General features: G+C 38.6%; 1 protein-coding gene across 6 annotated transcripts; it reads left to right on the forward strand.

Moving 5' to 3' along the window:
- CCP110 (centriolar coiled-coil protein 110) lies at positions 1 to 19508 on the forward strand. 6 transcript variants are annotated; one of them, XM_075436206.1, is made up of 15 exons: positions 1 to 101; positions 1006 to 1250; positions 2614 to 2742; positions 4164 to 5808; positions 6711 to 6835; positions 6980 to 7163; positions 8316 to 8455; positions 8824 to 8940; positions 9193 to 9294; positions 9575 to 9691; positions 10215 to 10294; positions 10901 to 10963; positions 11924 to 11983; positions 12559 to 12641; positions 17232 to 19508. In XM_075436206.1, the coding sequence occupies exons 2-15, from the start codon at positions 1104 to 1106 to the stop codon at positions 17282 to 17284; spliced, it is 3045 nt and encodes a 1014-aa protein (XP_075292321.1). In that variant the 5' UTR covers positions 1 to 101; positions 1006 to 1103; the 3' UTR covers positions 17285 to 19508. The 6 variants fall into 6 exon arrangements, with proteins under 6 accessions (XP_075292321.1, XP_075292326.1, XP_075292323.1 ...); XM_075436211.1 differs by having other exon boundaries at positions 6714 to 6835; XM_075436208.1 differs by having other exon boundaries at positions 1094 to 1250.
- Positions 19509 to 19583: the final 75 nt, after the last annotated feature.

A 19583-nucleotide genomic window follows, 5' to 3' on the forward strand; every position in this document is an offset into this window, starting at 1 on the left:
CGGAGGGAGGAGCGGGCCGCGGTGCGCGCCGGGGTCTGCAGTGCTGCGGCTACCCGCTGCGGCGGCCCGGTTGCCGGGCAGCGGCTCCGAGCCCCGCGCAGGTACCGAGCGGTTCGCCGGGAGGGCTGCGGTGGGCGCGCTGCCGCCGGGCGGGGAGGGCCGCGGGGCCCAGGCCGGGGCCGCCCGTCTGCCGGGCCGAGGAGCGGTGGGGGAGGCCGGGCTGCGGCCCGGGCCCGGGAGCGGGGCCTGCCGGGCGGGCTGGGCAGCGGGCGGCCGGAGGGGTGTGCGAGGGAAGCCCGAGCGTCGGCCGGGCTCGGCGGCTGTGCTTGGCTCCGGATTTCTGCCCCGGCGGGGATGGGCGGTGCGAGGAATGCCGGCTCTGCTCAGGAAGGTGGGCTGTAGTGAGGTTTTGGTGGAAATATTGGCGTCTGTTCGTACGGGGATGTATGGGGGAGGAGGCTCGTGAGAGCGAAACACGAATTCCTCTCAGCCCCCTAAATATAAAGGCTGGTCTAGCTTTAATACCAGCTTAATTCTTTTTTGTTCTTTAAAATTTGGCTGCAATTTTATTTATTTATTTATTTTTTTTACAGCTGATAGGATCTGTCTGATAGTTGTGGCAGATCTTAAAAGTAAAGATCCTTTAAGATCAGGCACCCACCTGGACGCGGTCCTGTGCAGCCTGCTGTAGGTGACCCTGCTTCGGCAGGGGTTGGACTGGATGACCCACAGAGGTCCCTTCCAACCCCTACCAGTATGTGATTCTGTTTAGTCGTTGATGGAAATCGTTAAGGTTATCTGTAGCACGTGTAGTTTTGTAAGCCTTGATGACCTCAGCACTTGCCTTGTCAGTCTACCTGTGATCATCTTTTTTTGCTCATCTGTGCAGATTCTGTTTTTATATGGGGGAAAAAAAAAGAACAGCTTTGTGGCTTTTGGTGGTGGTAGGAAGAAGAGAAACTGGAGTTTTTTGTATAATTTGTATTTGTATAATTTGTTTCCCAGAATAGGGTGATAGAAAATTAGTTGTAGTGGTGTTTTCCTGTCATGGTCTTGGAAGGACATGGAAGAGTAATGTTGCTACTCTTTGCAGCTGAGTTAACATGAAGATGGAGGACTATGAAATATTCTGTAGGAAGCATCTTTCCAGAATCCAAGAAGAGGCAATAAAAAAAGAAAACTGTTTCACTGCTCAACACAAGAATATCTCCCTCATTCGGTTCCACGGAGTTCCTGTGCTTTCCCCTCTGGTAGGGCTGCTTTATTTATTTTTTTATTTATTTTTTTTTTTCCTCCTTCTGTGGTGTGCTAACTGTGCTGTTGGCTCTAGCTTTGATGTCCACATGTAATGATTCTGCTGAAGGTACAGCTCTGTCTGAGGTACCATCTGCTTAGGGTATTCTAAGCATTCCTAGCCTTAGTTTTACAGAGTCAAGGAGTAAAATGTACTTTTTATCATATTGACTACATTTGCTTCCATTTCTTAGGATTTGTTATCTTCACAAAGGGAGTAAAAGTGTTTGTAGTATTAAATAGATAAGTGTTATTGCTGGGCTTAAATTTATGTAAAATCATATTAACATTGCAGATATTGAATATGTGAGTTTGTTTTAAAGGGTCTAAAAAAAAAGTGCAAATAGGAATTACTGAAATAGTTGAAAAACTTTGAAGTAAATTTATTTTTCGCATGTGTTTGCAGCTTCCTCTAATGTATTTCACAGACTCATCAATTACGTTGTCATTCTGTGCTTCATGCAGATGGAGCCAAGTAGAAGACTGTTGGTAGTTTGAGCGATAATGCAGCTAACTTCCTTGTTTCAGTAATGGGAGGTATGAAGGGAGAGACTCTCTAACAATGATCTGAAAAATCATGATACAGATATACATTGGAGACTAAATGATACAGTGTAATATTTTTAATTTATGAATGGGTGTATATTTTAAGTTTTCCTAGAAGAAATGCATAATTTGACTTGAGACTACTAAATTTTGTAGAGCTTTGTGAGACCAGTTCTTGCAGACATAGTTCTGTAGAGGTAGTTTTGACTTTTATCCAAGCTACATATTTGAAAGCAGTAACTCGGAAGATTTTCAGATTCTGATTGTTGAAAGGATCCAGAACACTGCTTGCATACATTTCTGTCTTGTAAAATTCAGCTCTGGTTCAAGAAGGCGAGTGCGAGTTGGTCCTTCATAGAGGTTAATAGTCTGAGTGCGGGTAGGAAGATAGGTCACAGAGGGCTCTACAGGATGCCAAAACCTCCCACCTCCGTGGAGGACTGGGAAGGACCTGTCCTGCAGTCTGAGCCCTGTGTCGTTTGAAGCTGGTACTGTAGCGTGTAATATTCATGCAAATTTTTTGTAAATGATCTTTTAAATTCATGTGCATTTGCATGTGTGCCAAGAAGGCATTTTGTGCATCTTCCTTTTAAAAAAAGTGTAATTCGTTAAAAAGAAGCTGGCATTTAGAGTGTGTGCAGACTCTCAACTTAGGTGATTGCTGTCCTTCTATTGTTTTGTTCTGTTGGTTTTCTTTTTAGTTTATTTCTGTAATTCTGTATTGAAATTTGCATTTAGTGATATTAACCATGTTTCTTATACTCTGTTTTGCAGCTTAGCATTGAAAAGAAAAAGGAAATACAGCAATATAAACAGAAAGCACTAGACCTAGAGACCTGGAGACAGAACTCTCGGAAAAGAGCTTTACTGAATCGTGTTCAGGAGATTCTAGAAAATGTTCAGGTAGCGTTAGTCCAAAGCCACCTTACAGATTTACAGAAAACCTCTGCTTATAGACATTTTGAGAAAATGCTGGAGTTTAAGTATTCACTAGTATAAAGATGAAATTAATAGCAGTTAACTCACCAGAACCGGTGTTTGCTAGTATTTCATGCTGTGTGACCTTTAGTGATAATACTTACGGTCTTTGTAATGCATGGGACTTGCTTTTCACTGCTTGTGTTGCTATATACAAGACAGACCACACCAGATGACTGACTGTTGCTTTTTTAACTGTGTTTGAAACAAGTGGATTATAAAAACAAATGAACAATCCCCCTGCTGTTAGAGCAACCGACTTGCTTTGTTTGCAAGCTTTTAGTTTAATCAGAAAATAATCTTTAGTCAACCTTACAATTACAGAATCAAAATTACCTTTGCAACAACTTGTAATTCTGTTGTGTGCTTTATAATTTTACTACAACTATTTTGTTTTCTTTGCTGCTTCAGTGATGAATTTAGTAGAGGTTTAAACGCAAAAGAGTATTAAGTACATCGAATCAAGTGGTATTGTTTGTCTTTGAAACAGTTGTAATACAGTCTTTAAATTAATCTGTTGCTTAAACAAGCCCAGTTAACACTGGATTTGTTGAGTTGCTAAGGTGGCAAACAAAGCCGACTAGTTTGCGTTTTTTACTGGAGTGTACATGGCAACAGTCACCTGGCTTGGGATTTGAAGAGCAGACCAGGAACAGTTAGCTTTTTCTTTTTCCCCAAAGGTGTCCCCTTGATAATTGAGTTGCAACACATAGGATAACCTACAGGATAATTTTAGTGTGAAAATCCTTTTAAACAAATGCTGGCTAGAAGTAACATTGAATTCTCACTGGAATAAAGCTGGTTTTCCAAGTACTTGACGAATGAAAACTTGTATTTAATTGTCTCTGGATTAGTAAAGAAATGAACAAATTATTTTATAATTCCACTATTTTTATTAGGATTTTTGTGGATTTGTTCTTAGTTGTCTACAGGGTAGTCTATATTTCATGCTGAAATTTTTCAGTTACATTTCTTATTTCATATAAACATGCTTTCATATTCTAGGAGGAATCTTACAAGATAATTTGAAGCCATAAAATTATTTTAATGTATCCAAATTACCTTATGAAGAGAAGAGCATCTTTGCAGTGAGATACTTGGTATCAGTAAAAATGCTGAGTGGACCATTATTCAAATTTATATTTTAATTCCAATAACTTCTTTCTCATTGCAAAGAGCTCTGCATTATAAGTAATGTGTAGGAAATCAGTCACAGTCAAACTGAAAATTTTTATTGGTTTTAAGGTGGTAGCATTTTTTTTTTTTTTTAAATTCAGGTGAAGCTTGCAGGAATCTGAGGAGATTTTGTGAAAAATAAGTGATTTTTTTTCAATTTTTCTTTGCAGATCAGGCAACGACCTAGCATGAGTGACGTGAACGCACAGGAGGCTGAGAACACTTGCCCTGATTCAGATTCGAAAGCTTTCACTGACTTTGCAGCTGTAGCAGATGTCAGTTTGGCACGTTCTCCCGAAAGGCATGGTCCCACAGAGCTTGAAAAGACACCAGAACTTACACCATTAGACACAACTGGGCAGGTGACATCAAATGTGACAGAAACAGTGAAAGCAGCAGAAGAAAATGTTTTTTCAAAGCAAAGTGAGAATCACTTCTCAAAGGACGTACCTTGTCCAAGGGCTGCATCTCCTGGCAACGTGCATAGTAAGCTAGCATCACATGCTTTGCAAAAGCAAGAGGGACTAGGAGTGCCACTGTTGGATGAGGAAGTCCAAGATCCATACGTGATGAGTCTTCAGAACCTGATGAAGAAATCTAGGGAGTACATAGAGAAAGAGCAAACCAAGCGTAGCTCTAAAAGTAATTCAAAGAGAAATATGAATGAAAGTCATTCAGATAAAGAAAATGATGGCGTTAAAACAAGTGACTCTGTGAAAGAAAGAGTAAAGCTTACAGGCAAAAGTTGCTCTGCTCTGACACTTGATAAACCCAGTCTTAATAAATCAAATACCCTTCTCCAAGGTGCCTCTACTCATGCAAATAACACGAGTATGTCAACTTTATCCAGTTTTTCTAAAGTGGACATACCTATGAGAGTTGGAACACCCCCACTGGTGAATTCAGATGCGGATGAAGAACTTAAAAAGACTTCCATGTTTGATCATGACAGTAGCATTGTCAGGAGCCTCACAGGCTCTTACGCCAAATTGCCGAGCCCAGAGCCAAGCATGAGCCCTAAAACGCACCGAAGGCGCCCAAGACCTTTATCAATGGGACACATTGTTATAAATAACCCTGTGAATGCTTACGAGTTAAGTCCTAAAGGCAAGGGTAGAGCGATGGATTTAATCATGCAAGATATTGCTGATAAAAATAATGTGTCTGAATCTGTGCCAAAGTTCATGGTGGACTTCGCTATGGTTTGCCCTAGCAGAGTTCCTGGTGTCAGCAGGAATTCTTCAGGCCCTTGTGATGGTTTGGGGGTTGGCAAACCAAATCGCCATTCCTTTGGGCACTTGGAAGGCAAAGGAACGTTGTCAGCTACAGTGGAAGGACAGGTAGTGATGGACTGCAGAGGGCCCTATAAAGTAGAGACCAGTACTAATATTGTAGCTCCAAAATTGAATGAGCCATTTGCCATCAGTCAGTCTACAGTAACACAGAAGCTTCTAGCTGTGAGTGAAACCAAACCATCTAGTTTGCTAGAAAATACTAAATGTAATTCTCCAGTAGAACTCAACAAATCTTACGACGTAGAAAACCCATCCCCACTACTACTCCAGAGCAAGACTATGCGACAGCAGATGGACACTCCAAGTGTTTCCCCAGCAAATGAGCAGTTTCTAGATAATAGTTTTGAAAAGGTAAAACGTAGACTTGATTTGGATACCGACAACTGCCAAAAAGAAAACAGTCTCTGTGTTCTAACAGTTGGAGTGGAAGAACAAGAGAAGAAGTGGTTGCAAGAACAGAAATATCCTGTGGGATCAGTTTATGTGACCAAGAATACAGCCCCTGATAGTATGGCAAAAGGTAAAAGATTTCCTGTAGTTGAGAGTTTTTCTTAAACTTACTTCTCAGTTTATAAATCTTATAGGAAAAACCCCAATGGTCATTAGTCATTGGTGGTTCTAAGTATGTATATATATGAAAAGGCTAAAATTTTATTGAGTGTAAATTACCTTTTTTTCAGTTACCTCATTATTTCTCTAATTTTTTGTTAATGAAAAATTTTGAAATTCAGCTCGGTACTTGATCTGGTTTTAACTGCTACAGAACAGCGTAATTGCTGTCTTAGGAGTTCCTTGGAGTCAAAAGTCTTAAAACAGCTATTTGTAACAAATACTTGATTAAATAATTTATGAGGAAGCATCAGCTAAAACATTGTTTGTGAATTCTGTATTTATTCTCGAGGGTATCATTTGACACCACAAATACTAATTTCCCATTTGAATTTAGTTTTACTAAGAAAATAAGACTACTAAAAGAGCAGATACTGTATGTAAGTGAAAATACCTTTAAATGGGTTGCAAATCATCATATAGGGATTTTCTTCCAGTTCGAGACTGTTACATCTGTACGTGTCTCTACTGAATCAAGCTGAAGGTGGCATAAGTAATTTCAGCTCACTCAAGCAAGTGTAGGTAGACTATTCTCAGAGCTAGATATTTTGTGTCCTTATTTTAATGTAGGCTCAAATGGTGTTACTACTGTTCCATTCACATGCTTACCCACAAATATGAACATGCAAATATTTTGAAGAATTGTAATAACTGATGAGGTTCTCTGCAATACGTAATGGAAACTTGACATCAGAGATACGATGTACTCTTTTACTGATGATGCAGATTATTGCTGTTTAAAGCATGTATGTCTGTGGCAGAGATCATACAGAAAATACATGATGCTTGATGCTTTGTAATGTATCTTCTCAGAAGATATTCTAAAAACGAAAATGTTGGCCTTTGAAGAAATGAGGAAGAGGCTTGAAGAACAACATGCACAGCAACTGTCTATTCTGATAGCTGAACAAGAGAGAGAACAGGAGAAATTGCAGAAGGTAAGGTAAAAAGAGGAAAAAATCTAAGCTAAGGTCATATGTGTTGTACTGCAGTTTGTCAGGAAGCAATTGGTTTTAAAATGTATTTTCTATTGCTTTGCAGAGTTAGAAAAATAGTCTTATGTTTGATTCTCTCTTTTGCAGGAACTGGAAGAGCAGGAGAGAAAGCTGAAAGGAAAGAAGGTTGCTACAACGGAAATAGAAATTTCCAAAGTGAATATTAACAGTAGGATGGAGTTGGAGTGGAGGAAAAAAAGTGAAAGCGGCTTGCTGGAAAGTGTGCAGTCTCAGCTGGAGACAGTCCATAATGCAAATGCTGCCGGCATTGGTAAAACTGAGATGGTAGAATATAGATTAAATGTGGTGATGTGTTTTGCTCTGCAGTGCTTGACTGGACCAGCTGCCTCACTGTACTGATAAATGCAGTGCTCTGCCCTAGGGCACTTGTTGGTCAGGACCCGCAGACAGCTGCTTCCTGCAGCTGCTGACAGCACACGTAAAACAAATTCTGTGTTGCATCTTTGTCTGGCTGGCATTTAGCACAGTTTCAGCCATCCTTTTACTGTTCCATCTATTGCATTTGTGTGTAGTTGTTATAGGGCATATTTGAGGAAAACAAGCTAAAAGTAAACTGATTTGGTTGAGGATGAGGAGGTGGATTTGCATCGTGTTGCAGAAGGTTCATCCTCACTCCATGTAGCCACAGAACACCAGGCCAGGTGTTCTCATTTGTGTAGGAGGACTGGAAGGGCTCTGCCAGGGGGTCTTGACTGCAGGGAAGCACAGCTATAGCTGAGGGAACACCTCTCACCTGTTACAGAACCTTATGACATGTTTTGTTTTGTCTTCTGTGTAGCAAATGTTGCTAGGAAATTAATCAGAAATGTTCAGATTACTTCTTGCCTATAACTGACCTTGTAAACAAAGCTGCTACCCCTGAACTGAGTTCTGTTTCCTGACTGCATTAACATACACTTACCAAACACAGTTGGAAATTGGGTATTCTAACAGGTAATCAGCAAAGAAACTTTCGTTTGAGAGTAAAATTGCTGAACTACATGATTATTCCTTATTCATCTTTAGGATCCGTGATAGGAACATTAAACACTTTAAAACCGTTTTCTTTGAGATGCTTTGTGAATAAGCTTTTCTGTAGCAATTTTAGACAAGTGATTTTTCATGCTGTACCATAAGGACATTTTTCCTCCCAATATACAAGTACGATAATTTGCAGTTTGAATAAGATTAGCTAACAGCACTGGGAGCTTCCGTGTTCTTAAGCCCAAAAAGCCTTCCTGACTACAACCAGAGTTAAAGTTTATGTATGTGCTTGACTTTTATCTGCATTTGTTGTTTTTTATGGAGTGCTGCACTTGTGTATTTGTTTGTATATATGTGTATATATGTGTATACGCACACATAGTCATTACTTTATGGACAAAGTCTGTGTGTTGATCTGTACATTCTGCTTTGCATGCAGGTTTTGCTCATACTACGACACCTAACACCTTTGCTTCAACAAGTGAAACTTCATTCTTTCTCTGGGGACCATCAGGTGGTGGAGTTATAAAAACCTCACTATCTAGACCGAGTAACAGGATCAAAACTAGGTGGACTCAGGTAAGGAAAAATAAGGTTTATTTACAGCTTAAAAAGCCCTCTAGTTTTTGTGAGACAGTCGTAACTTTATAATAGCTGTGCAGTAATAAATCTCACAGAAAAGTTTAGTATCCCTTCCTATATCGACTTAGACTACACAAGAGAACTATACTGGATATTTTTCTTGTTCATATGTGCAAAATAATCATATAACAATATATTGCTTCTGCGAAGTTAATATTACGGTGAGTGCTTTGGGCCCAGCCAAAGCCTTATCAACAGCTTGTTTCTTACTTGAAAACTGATGTCACAATTGATGTTCATTGGGAAATAATTCAGAATTCTTGCTTTTTCACTGAATGTTTAGAAAACGCTTCTTTTCTTTTAAGGTTTTCAGTCCAGAGATACAAATCAAGTTTGATAAGATCACTGCTGTGGCAAAGGGGTTTCTCACTCGTAGACTCCTGCAGACAGAAAAACTGAAACATCTTAAACAAACTGTAAAAGTAAGATCAGCATTTTTAAATCATGAAGCTTCTCTGCCTGTTTTTTTTTTTTTTTGTTCCTATCTGCATTTTCTGCTTTCAGAAGACTTTGGGAATGTCTGTCACGTGAACATCGTTGAGTGTTGCATTGCTTAGTGTCATAAAGTCCAAGTCAAACAAAGACTGTACGTCCTACGTGTACAGTTTGTAATGATTCCTTTGTTGTGAAGGATTATGCTTGGTGATTAGTCTTATTTTTTCTGTCTTCCCCAGGATACTATGGAGTTCATAAAAAATTTTCAGTCTGAAGCACCATTAAAAAGAGGAAGTGTTTCAGCACAAGATGCATCCCTTCATGAAAGAGTAATGGCTCAGGTGACACAATTTAAAGCTTTTTTTTTTTTTCTTGTTTCCTAGGTATTCTGCTTTTGTAATATGAATACCCAAAACCTTCACAGTGACTTTGTGTAAAGTAAAAGGTTTAAACAATGGATGTGAAGAGAAGATTCCATTTTGTGCTGACACATGAAGAGATTTCAAAATTATCTTTTCAAGTGTTTTGTTTAGATTGAAAGTGAGAAGAGCTTGATGATCAAAACCATGGGAATTTTAACTTGACTGAATATTTTATTAAAATTTTAATTATTCTTTCCAGCTGCGAGCTGCTCTGTATGACATCCATGACATCTTTTTTACGATGGAGGCATCGGAAAGAATGAATATTCTGTGTCATGATCGTGAAGTTCGTAAAGAGAAGATGCTCAGGCAAATGGTGTGTTATAGTCAAGAAAATGTAAACTGTTTAAAGGCTTTAAGTACTGAATCATTGTGCTTTTAAGAGATTCTTCCTCGTCCACTAAAATATTTTTTAAATCTAAATTGTTGTTTAATTGTGCTCCTGTAGGTAACTTTCCTCAAACAAAAAAAAAGAGGTCACTGCAGTAAGAGATTAATATGTTGAAAGTTTTAGTGTGTAGATGTATAAAAAGTAGAATGAAAAACATGGTGAAAGTAATAACAAAAACTTTATACTTTCAATAAGAATTCATTATGACGCACAAATATTTTTAATCTGATATAAGGAAGATGCTTTAATTTTAAAAAGAAAAAAAAGCTTGACTTTAGCCTGAATGTGAACTTAGGAATGAAAACACTGTTGGTTTTGTTTGGTTTTTTTGGAGGTTGTTTTTGGGTTGGGTTTGTTTTGGTTGTTTTTTAAGTTGGGGCAGGTCAGATGGGGTTAAGCTCAATAAGAGCAGTCATTAGTGTTATTGTTGGTTCTTTTGCATTTTTAGGATAAAATAAAGAGCCCAAGGGAGAGAGCAACACTTTCAACAGCTACGCAGAAATCTCTGGACAGGAAAAAGTACATGAAGTACGTGCTGTTCTCCGTTTGCGGGGATGGGTGGTGCAAGAGGATGGGTAGGAGGCATTGGAAATAGTAAAAACCAGTTTTTTGAGTAACGGTTTCTTTGCAAACTAACATCTGCCCTAATAAGAATGAATAAAAAAAGTCTGCAGGTCTGCGGTGACTTACTAGTAGTAGTTCGCATTTACTTTTAAGAGACTTCTGGTTTGTATGGAAGAAGAATATTTGTTCTAAGTTGTGCGTTTATGCTGTATTTTAGTGGTGAGCAAAATGATCCTTGTGCACTTAGTTTATGGTTGGTTTTGTAAATTGTAGAAAGTGCTCCAAGTTATTTTATCAGTCTTTCTAAAGAGCCTAGCAACACAGATACTTGGTAGAGTATCGCTGGCAAAGTTTTTTGAGGGGATGGTAGCAGGCATTATCCTGCAACACAGTGGACTGAACAGTTGTGTTACACTTGCTCATGAGTAAAATTTGATAGTCTGTAGTACTGCTCTGGCAGCATTACACGTAGATGTAGATCCTGTAGTAGGTTTTCTCTTACTGTTTCTGTTTAAGACCTAGAGGATGATTTTATAATTTAAATATGTTTCAATACTTCTATTTCTTCAGGGCTTCAGAGATGGGAATGCCAAGTAAAAAAATAATCATAAAACAAAAAACTCCTGAAAGCCGGTGAGTGAAGATTACTTGCATTACGATGCTTTTAAAGAACTGTCTTATAATGATAGAATCGTTGATCTGCGTTGCTGGTTTGCCATCAATCAGCTCAATTCCTGCCACTCTTATAAGACAGACAGTAATGAAATCTGATTTAGCAAGGTCTGAGAAAGGGGTTTATTAGCTCATTAAAAGTTAGAACATACTTATTTTCTTCAGAGTCAGTTCTGACATTTTATCTTTAGAAATTATTTATGGCTTGAAATCTCTGTGCTCAGGTTCGAGGTTTTTCTCTGAGATACGCTGTTAGTATCTCTTAAGCTTCAGTTTGACACTACTACTTTTCTTAATGCCCTTTACTTTGCAATGTGATCATCGATACCCTTATCTTTAGAAAGCTGGCAGAAAAGAAGTGGATTTATGTTGTGAGGAAAAGTTCGTGCTTCTATATTGGGTGATTGTTTGCTTAGAACACAGAAACTACAGTGTTCAGTACTTGCTGTTCAGCAAGACAGCAGCCGTTCTCTTAGGAGGCCTATCTGCATCTTTTTCTAGTATAAAAAGTCAGACACTTGTCATCCCTTAAAACAATACGTATCCCATGCTTACCCAGCAGCTCTGAAGACATGCTGTTGAGTAATACAGTTTAGTCTTCAGTGACTAGCTTAAGCGAGGCAGTCTTTTTTCCTGTATGTTCTTATCAATGACTAGGAGCCCAAGGCACTGTTGAGGGAGTTTTATCTGTGTGCTTTTTCGGGTTTTTTTTGTTGTTGTTGTTGTAAATAGCAGAATTAGTAATCTTATTTTGGAATTTTCAATCCTGCCGCTTTTGCCTATGTGTCATCTGTATTGCAGAACCTGTTAGCCTTTCTGAAATTTGTTATGAGAAGCATGATGCAGAATGCAGTATTCCTTATGAGATGGGTTTCTTTTAAAGACGGGATAAAACACTAATAAAAGTTTGTGTTTTAACAGCGTACTTCAACCAAATCAAGGACAGAATGCCCCAGTTCATAGACTGCTTTGCAGACAAGGGTAAGGGCACAGCATGTTTATACCCTAAAGATGAAAGTAAATGCAAAATGCAAGAGCACAGTGATTGCTGAATAATATTTACACATAGTGGTGCAACTCTTGTTCAAAGTAAAGAAAATAAATTACTCCTCACAGTATTGTGAGAGAGTGATGAAGCTTTGTTTTACCTTGTACCGCAAGAAAATATTTAGTGTTCTCATCCTCTTGTGTATTGTCTCCATTTACACTGTGTTCCAACATTTGTATTTGTAACATTCATTCCATGAAGCTTTGCTTCCACTTAATGAAATATGTATGTTTTTAAATGTAGACTGTCATGCCAGAGTATCTGAACTGAATCAGTTTCTTGAATAGTTTTAAAAATCTGTTCATGGGGAGATGTTCTCCTCTTTAATGTATCTACTTAAGCCCTAATAACGTCAATAGGAATTGTACACGGACACAGGAGGAGGCTCTGTAGGACACTGTAAAAAATGTTTTCATGCCACACACAGTTTGATAGTGTCTTTATATTTTTAGATACAGCCTTTCAACTTTGATGCAAGTGACTTATTAACTCTTTTATATTTAATTAGAACCCCTAAGACCTCAATGAAGGGGGTTGAGCAAAATAGAAAGAAGGCCTCAGAGAGCAGAGTGTCTAACAAGGCTGTTTCAGGTGTGTAGAAAATTGGTGCTTGCATCTTATAGTAAATAAGGTACTAGTATCTAGAAAAACTAAATGGGGGATATATTGTTTTTCTTTTCCTGTGCACCTGCTTTGCTATGTCTTAGATCTAACCTGTCTCTTTAAACAAACGTGCTGGTAATTTAACCATCCACTTTCAAATTCTATAAACTTAGTATATAGAATGTGCTGCACAGCTCATTTGCTTTCACTCACCAGATGCTGCATCATAAAAAAGTTTGCCAGATACATTCACTGTAACTGTTTGAGAAGCTAATAGTAGTCAAACTAGACTTGGATTAGAATCATAATGTCATTTGATTCCTAGCTCTGTACACGTGTAACTTGTCTTCTGCATGAAGCCTATTGAAAGGACAGGAAGGACTTACCAGTCAGCGTTCAGCCATCATACAGTCCTAAAATTGTATATATTACTGTAGCATCTTACAGAGTGTTCAAGTCTTAATGGCCCAATTTTAAAAGTGGAGTATTTCTGTACTTGCATACAGAGATTATTGCTTGGTTACCTGTTTTAACAAAAAAGTTAGATAATGGTGCCATACCTCTCAGTTTTCAGCCCGTTCAGACATGAAGGCAATGAAACACTATGAACCATCTTATACAATTTCAATTTTTTTAAGAGGATCTTAAATTTCTTAAATGACAAATCTTAATTTGTCAAAAAGTAAACTGATTTATATGTTTTAAAACTGTTTAAGATCTTAATTACACTTCGCTCTCCAAGGAGAGTTCTACAAGTATAAAAACAGGGAATTTTTGGGCTCAATAAGGCAAATTATAATATAGTAGGATTTCAGGTGTTTTCCATAGTGATCTGAATTATCTTTATGTATTAAGTATCAGACCTTTCCTGTAAGGGAAATTCTCCATTTATTACTGCCCTGGAGCAATGCTGTCAGGGAGTATCTGTGAGTTTTACTGCAGTGTATACACTGTTTAAATGTGATGTTTTGCAAGAGTGTTTGGTCTTTTCGTAGTACTTTGTGAAGCCAAGAGAAGGGGCTGTAGAAGGATGTATAGTAAGAAATTACGCATACACATCTGTAGCATTTCAGTTTGAAGAAGGAGAAAAAAAAAAAGGACAAAGTAAAAAGTAAATGATGAGATTACAACCAAGGTTTGTTCGTTTATTTTTCTGGTGCCAGTTCTCCTGGCAGCACTATCACCACTAAAGTGGAGCAAGGCAGTTGTTCAATTGCACTCAGTGACACTACAGAAAAATTAGCAAAGGCAGTAAATAATCTCTCTGAAATATAAAGAAGAAAAGCAAGCAATACAATTTTAGCAACCAGAGGGAGCCATTAAGGCAAGTTTTCGTCTGCAAGTTTGCAAAAACGTGTCTGGTTTTAACTAGTAAATGAGAGGGCTGAATAAGAGGGACAACAAAACAATCAAGACCTCTACCGGTTACAGTATTACAGAGGTTGTAAAAAGAGTAGTAGTAGGGTGATGTCAGTGCCAAGTTTAGCACTGATCTGAGATTTGGATGCTATCCTGAATCTCGTATAATTCATGCTCACCTTGTAATGATCTACAGTGTTTTTTACACTGGCATCTGGCATCAGACATCCAGTTACAGCATTCTTTCTCATTGCTCTGCGTTGGCAGTGTATGCTGCTCTGCTAAGTAAGTCCCTGAGTTTATCTCAGTCATAACTACCTAAGTCATGACAGTTGATACTTGGCAATGGAAGGAATCCTTTGGGATATATCTCTAAATTTCTCTTTGTTTTTCTTTCTTGCTATTTGTTGAATATCTGGAAAGTTATTTAATGCCTTCTGTAGTGGCCTTCTCGGAACTGAAAGCAGACGTGTCTAACCAGTTGTATGCTGCCTAGTCCTGATTGCACAACATAACCTCATTTAGCGTTCAAACATCACGCGTTCCCATGGCGTCATACCAGTACTTCTGTATGCTCCTTTATGAGTAGGTTAGACTACTTCCACTAAGTGAATAGAAATGCATTCTGAACTTATTAGATGGGAACACTTGGCATAAAAGAAATAATCTGCATAATTTTGCAATAATTAAAAAACTTAAGCTGAATATATTTAAATAGAACATGGTTTTCTTTAAATAAGGATAGAATGTGAATAGTGAAAGGCTTGGCAGTGTGTTGAATAGGGTTTTTTTGTAAGTAATTTTTTTAAAATATATTTTTTTTAAGTAATAAAGTGTCTTTTCAAGAGAGATCCTTGAAAGTCATCTGTAGTGAGGCAACAAGTGCTGTCTGGGAAAGATCATAGACAGAGAAAATAAAATCTCAAGTGCATTTGGAAAGAAAATGTAAAAAACCAAACAAATGCATATGCTTCCCTTATTTTAGTGGAAATTGTGCACATCAGAAAACAAAGACTTGTAGCAGTGGCTATTGCTTTCTAGGCAATACAGAGATTTATTTGTATCTCCAACTATACCAGTACTCCTAACCCATAATACTTTAATTTCTTGTCTTCATTCATCCCCGTCTCACAATTAAATTGTGCTTATTAAAGGGACAAAAGAGAAGAAGTGTTAGTAGAATGCAGCTATTATAAATACATTCAAATTAGGCATGAGACAAACCCTCAGAAGAAAACAATAACGTACTCATCCAACTTCTTTTTTTTTTTCCTCCCATTCTTCTGATTATTGTTTTAAATTCTGTCCACAAAGTGCCTTGTAGCTTTAATACCACTCCGATTGATTCTTGTCTTTTTCTGGCAAGAAGGCATTTCTTTTAGGAATCAGCTGGTGATCCTAAATTTAGTTTTTGTTGTTTTGTACTCCTTCAATCCAGAGTTCTGTGTTAAAGAGAAAAGTACAAACTAATAAATTTGTAGAGAGTCTTATTTGTTGATGCTTTTTTTATTATTTTAAATAGGACAGAGGTGCTCAGTCAATAGCCTCCAAGCTGTGCCAGGCAGGGCATTTCATGTGATGTGATTATGTTAGAAGGAAGGTGGTTGAGATCAGGCAGCTGCTGCGCCTAGATCTATTCATCTCCTTTGTTCCTTCCCAGTCTCAGTATGTTTTTTGGAAGAGAAATATGGGGCATGAGGCACATAGAGCATTTTGGTGGCAGCGGCACGTGACCAGGCATGGTCTCTCCTGCGTGCCTGTCCAGCGTGAGCAGGGAGCAGACTGCCCATGTGCGATGGTGTGTGCTGTGAGGTGTGTTAGCGTTCAGGCCAGTGCTTGAGGAAGGCGTCGGACTTGCTGTGTGCGAGTCAGCTGTATATGTAATTGCTCCCCTTGCCACTGGAAAAGGTGGGGCAATAATTGTATTCAGGAGGACTGTGACTCTACTAAAATTTGGCTTCTCCAATTGCTTAGTCTAGATTGCTGGGGTTTTTTACACTTCCCTATGCTGTCCTATTCTGACTGTGAGACTTTTATATAACTTGGAGGCACTTGAGGAGAGTTAGGAGGCAGTGTTAAATCACTAATAAAGCATCACGCCTGTCAGCCCGGTTGCTTGTCCTACGAGATCACAGGTGAGCTGAAGACTACAGCACTGGAGAGTGCTGGGCCAGCCAGAATGCCTTTTTGTATAGTGGGAAATGGTGTTCGGATGTGAGGGATCCTGCTGTGCTAAGGCCTCCACAGAATTTCCAAAGGTGCTTTGCACTGTGCTGAATGTCGCCCTTGGACACCTATAAGTAACCACTGCAACTCTGTCAGAGTAGCTGAAGATCCTGAAAAAGACTGGCACTTCCTTTGTCACATTCATTTGATTGCCTGGTAATTAGTTCTCTTCCATGGCTGTCTTCCATTTCCACTGCTCTGCGCCACGTGGTATGATTTTCACTGCTTGGTGTAAATGTTTGCTCACATTGCTGGACACTCTCAATAACTGCCTGAACCTAACAAATGCTGAGTTGTGCTACTTTTTAGCAGCCTGCGGAGCTAAACCCTTATTACTGGAAGATCCTTGTGCTGTGCATAGGATAATATGGCTTTCTAAATATATATGTATATATTTGTTCCATGTGGAGGGATTTATTTATTTGTTTATTGTTGTTTCTATACTTGAGCAGCTTTCCTTTCATAAGGGCTCTCTGCCTGATGACTATGCGTACTGCACTCTTAGTTCTGGTTGTGTATATTGACATAAGGAAACTTACAACTGTCTCTTGGTTTATTAATGTGACAGCTGGGGAACGGGAAAGAGTTATCTTAAATATTTGACTTGTGTAATACTTTTTTAATGGATAGTTTGTTTAAAAGTAGTACGTTGCATATTTAAACTCAGTCATTTAATCTTGGTGATGTGACAGACTTACCGTTTAAAAACTTGGGAATTGTAGATGTTTTAGAGTAGCAGAAAAGAAGATGGAATAGTTACTGAGGAAGGAAATACTATAAAATGTCGTTACTTTCAAGCCTGCATGTAGTTTTTGTAAGGGATTTTGGGTGTAACATTCTGAAAACTCTAATTTTAAAAGTAACCACTGAATATATAATACTGCTTTGAAAAAAAATCGTCCTACAGATTTTCAGCTAATTTTGTTGGCTAATCGTGTTACAAAAAACAGTACTACTAATTGTAAAATGCTAATGTTTCTATTTAATTTTTAGGAGCATATGCAGGAAGAACCCAAAGAAAGAAGCCAAATGTTGTGACAATATAAGAAGACAGCACTCACTGGGATAAAATGAGTATTTGTTAGTGATGGCATTCTCGGCACTGATTCAAATATAATATCTTCTATATGTATATTTAGAAATTATAAACATACTTTGTCATTTCCAGATGATGACACATTAATGCAATCACATTGAAGTAAAGGGCTGTGGAGCTCTAATATTTGTGGAAAAATTGCATGTTTAAACTTATTCATACTACTGTATACACATAAGATTCATAATCTTGTTTATTTGGACACCACCACAGGGCAACATTAAGTTAATCTGTGGCTTTTTCACACTCTAATTCTTGTGTCTGACATACGCTTTTTGCATTACGTAAAATTGAAACTTCTATGTGTGATTGCCACCATAAACAAGTTGTGTAGACATTTTTAGTTTCATACCATAAAATTAAAGCAGTTAAATAATAAGAAAATTAACTTAATTCATACAAAAGTGAGCTATCACATCAGTGAATTTATCAGCAGCCTTTTTGAATGTACTTTCTGTACGAGTGAGATTACCTCAGTTTAAATACTAATAGCCTAAATGTTTTGCATTTCTGCCAAGTTGGACAGACATGGATCCAGATTAACTGCTGGACAGACAGACATACTTTCGATGATTATACCGAAATTGCGCATTTATACATGTGGTAGATCAAACCACTGTGCTGCAATAGTCCTAGGATTTTTTTTTTCCTTGCTGTCTAGTGGATTTTCTTATGGAAACAACTTTTGGCCAAGATGAAGTGTATGTTCTACAAAAATTTCAGAAGGCAAGAGTTTAATTGTTTTATCATTTCAGACTTACAAATGACTGTCCATAATAATAATTCAGATATCTTACATTTTGTTGATGACAGTTGCAATTTTTCTGAGCAGTTTGTCTTCCACCATGATCTGACAGGCCCTTGTAGTGAAATTGTTATTTGGGGGGGCGGGGAAATTGCTACCTAAGCCCAACAAACACACTCTCATATTTATGAAAATCTAACATTAAAAGCTAATGTTCATATTTTGCCTTGTCTTCCTACTGATGGATATTATGCTCCAACTTGAGGGGAGTGGAATTCTGTAACTTCTGTCTTCTAATGAACTTGAGACATGATGTTAACATTCGAAGTCCAAGAGAGGAAAGCTTGGCTGTGTGAGTCTCTGCAGCGCTGACTGTTCTGCCCTGGAACGGGACTGGGAGAGAGCTGACTGCCGGAGTGTGGAACAGGTTATAGTTTGTTGCTTTCCCAGTATCAATACAGTGCAGCGCCCTGACTTTGGAGGCTTTGTAACATGTTAACACGGCTGTAAGAGAAAAAAGATTGACCAAAAATTTAAATGTGCTGAATAGCATGCAGGAGGAAGTTAATGGTGAGATGAGGAGAGTATCTTCATGGGCAGTGAACTGGCTTGCTAGTGGCTCTAGTTGTGGCTTTTATCTGCCACCAGTCTGTCCTCTGCAGCCAGTGGCATTGTTCAGAACAGGTGTGTTATCCCATGCAGGGAGTTACGCAAACTGCATACTTGGAAAATGGGAAAAATGCTACCTAAACACTTTGAAGAATGACACTGCTCAATGGCTCTTCACTGAGGCGATTATTTGAAGGGGGGGGTAGGGAGGGCCTACCCGAATGGTGTAAATTTAAAGAGTTTACACCAGTGGAGGACCTGCCTCCTTCATACAAATGCTAGGGATCTTTAGAATCCCAGGCATGATACAGAAGATGCCCGAGGCGAGCTTCCTGCTCGCCCAGCGGGCGTCAGCGCTCCGCGCCGGTTCCGAGGACTGGAAAGCAGCTGGAGGGGGGAAATGTCCAGGGATAGGACTCACCTGTGTTGCAGCAGACAAACTGGGTGATGACTGACGTTTGTAAAGATGTTTTGTGTGCTCGATTTATTACTAGCATAGGCAATGTGTTTATGTCAATGTTAAGTGTTAGTAAAAGGGGAGGCTGACCTTCTGTTCCCGTTTCACACCCAAACCTTTAAGCATGCTTCCAGTATGTGTAATAAAACATTGTAGCACGTTTTTTTTTAACTTTCATGAGGCCTTTCTCTTGACAAGTGCCAGAATTTGGTTTTGTACTTGATGGTTTGTATTTATACATATTTATCTTTTTATTTCGTGTGGAATTGTAATATCATTACAAAAGTGTATTTATTTTTGTACTTTATTTCATTTTCACCAGTCTTGGTTTTTACTTAAAACGTACTGCACAATAAACAATCTCTCAGAAGAACTGCATTTCTCTTTCTTTTGGGCTGAAAAACCCCCGGCCGTAGGACCGGGTAGCGCCAGGCCTCA

This window comes from Opisthocomus hoazin, chromosome 15 (genome assembly GCF_030867145.1).
Source record: "Opisthocomus hoazin isolate bOpiHoa1 chromosome 15, bOpiHoa1.hap1, whole genome shotgun sequence".
In the NCBI taxonomy this organism is placed as follows: domain Eukaryota; kingdom Metazoa; phylum Chordata; class Aves; order Opisthocomiformes; family Opisthocomidae; genus Opisthocomus; species Opisthocomus hoazin.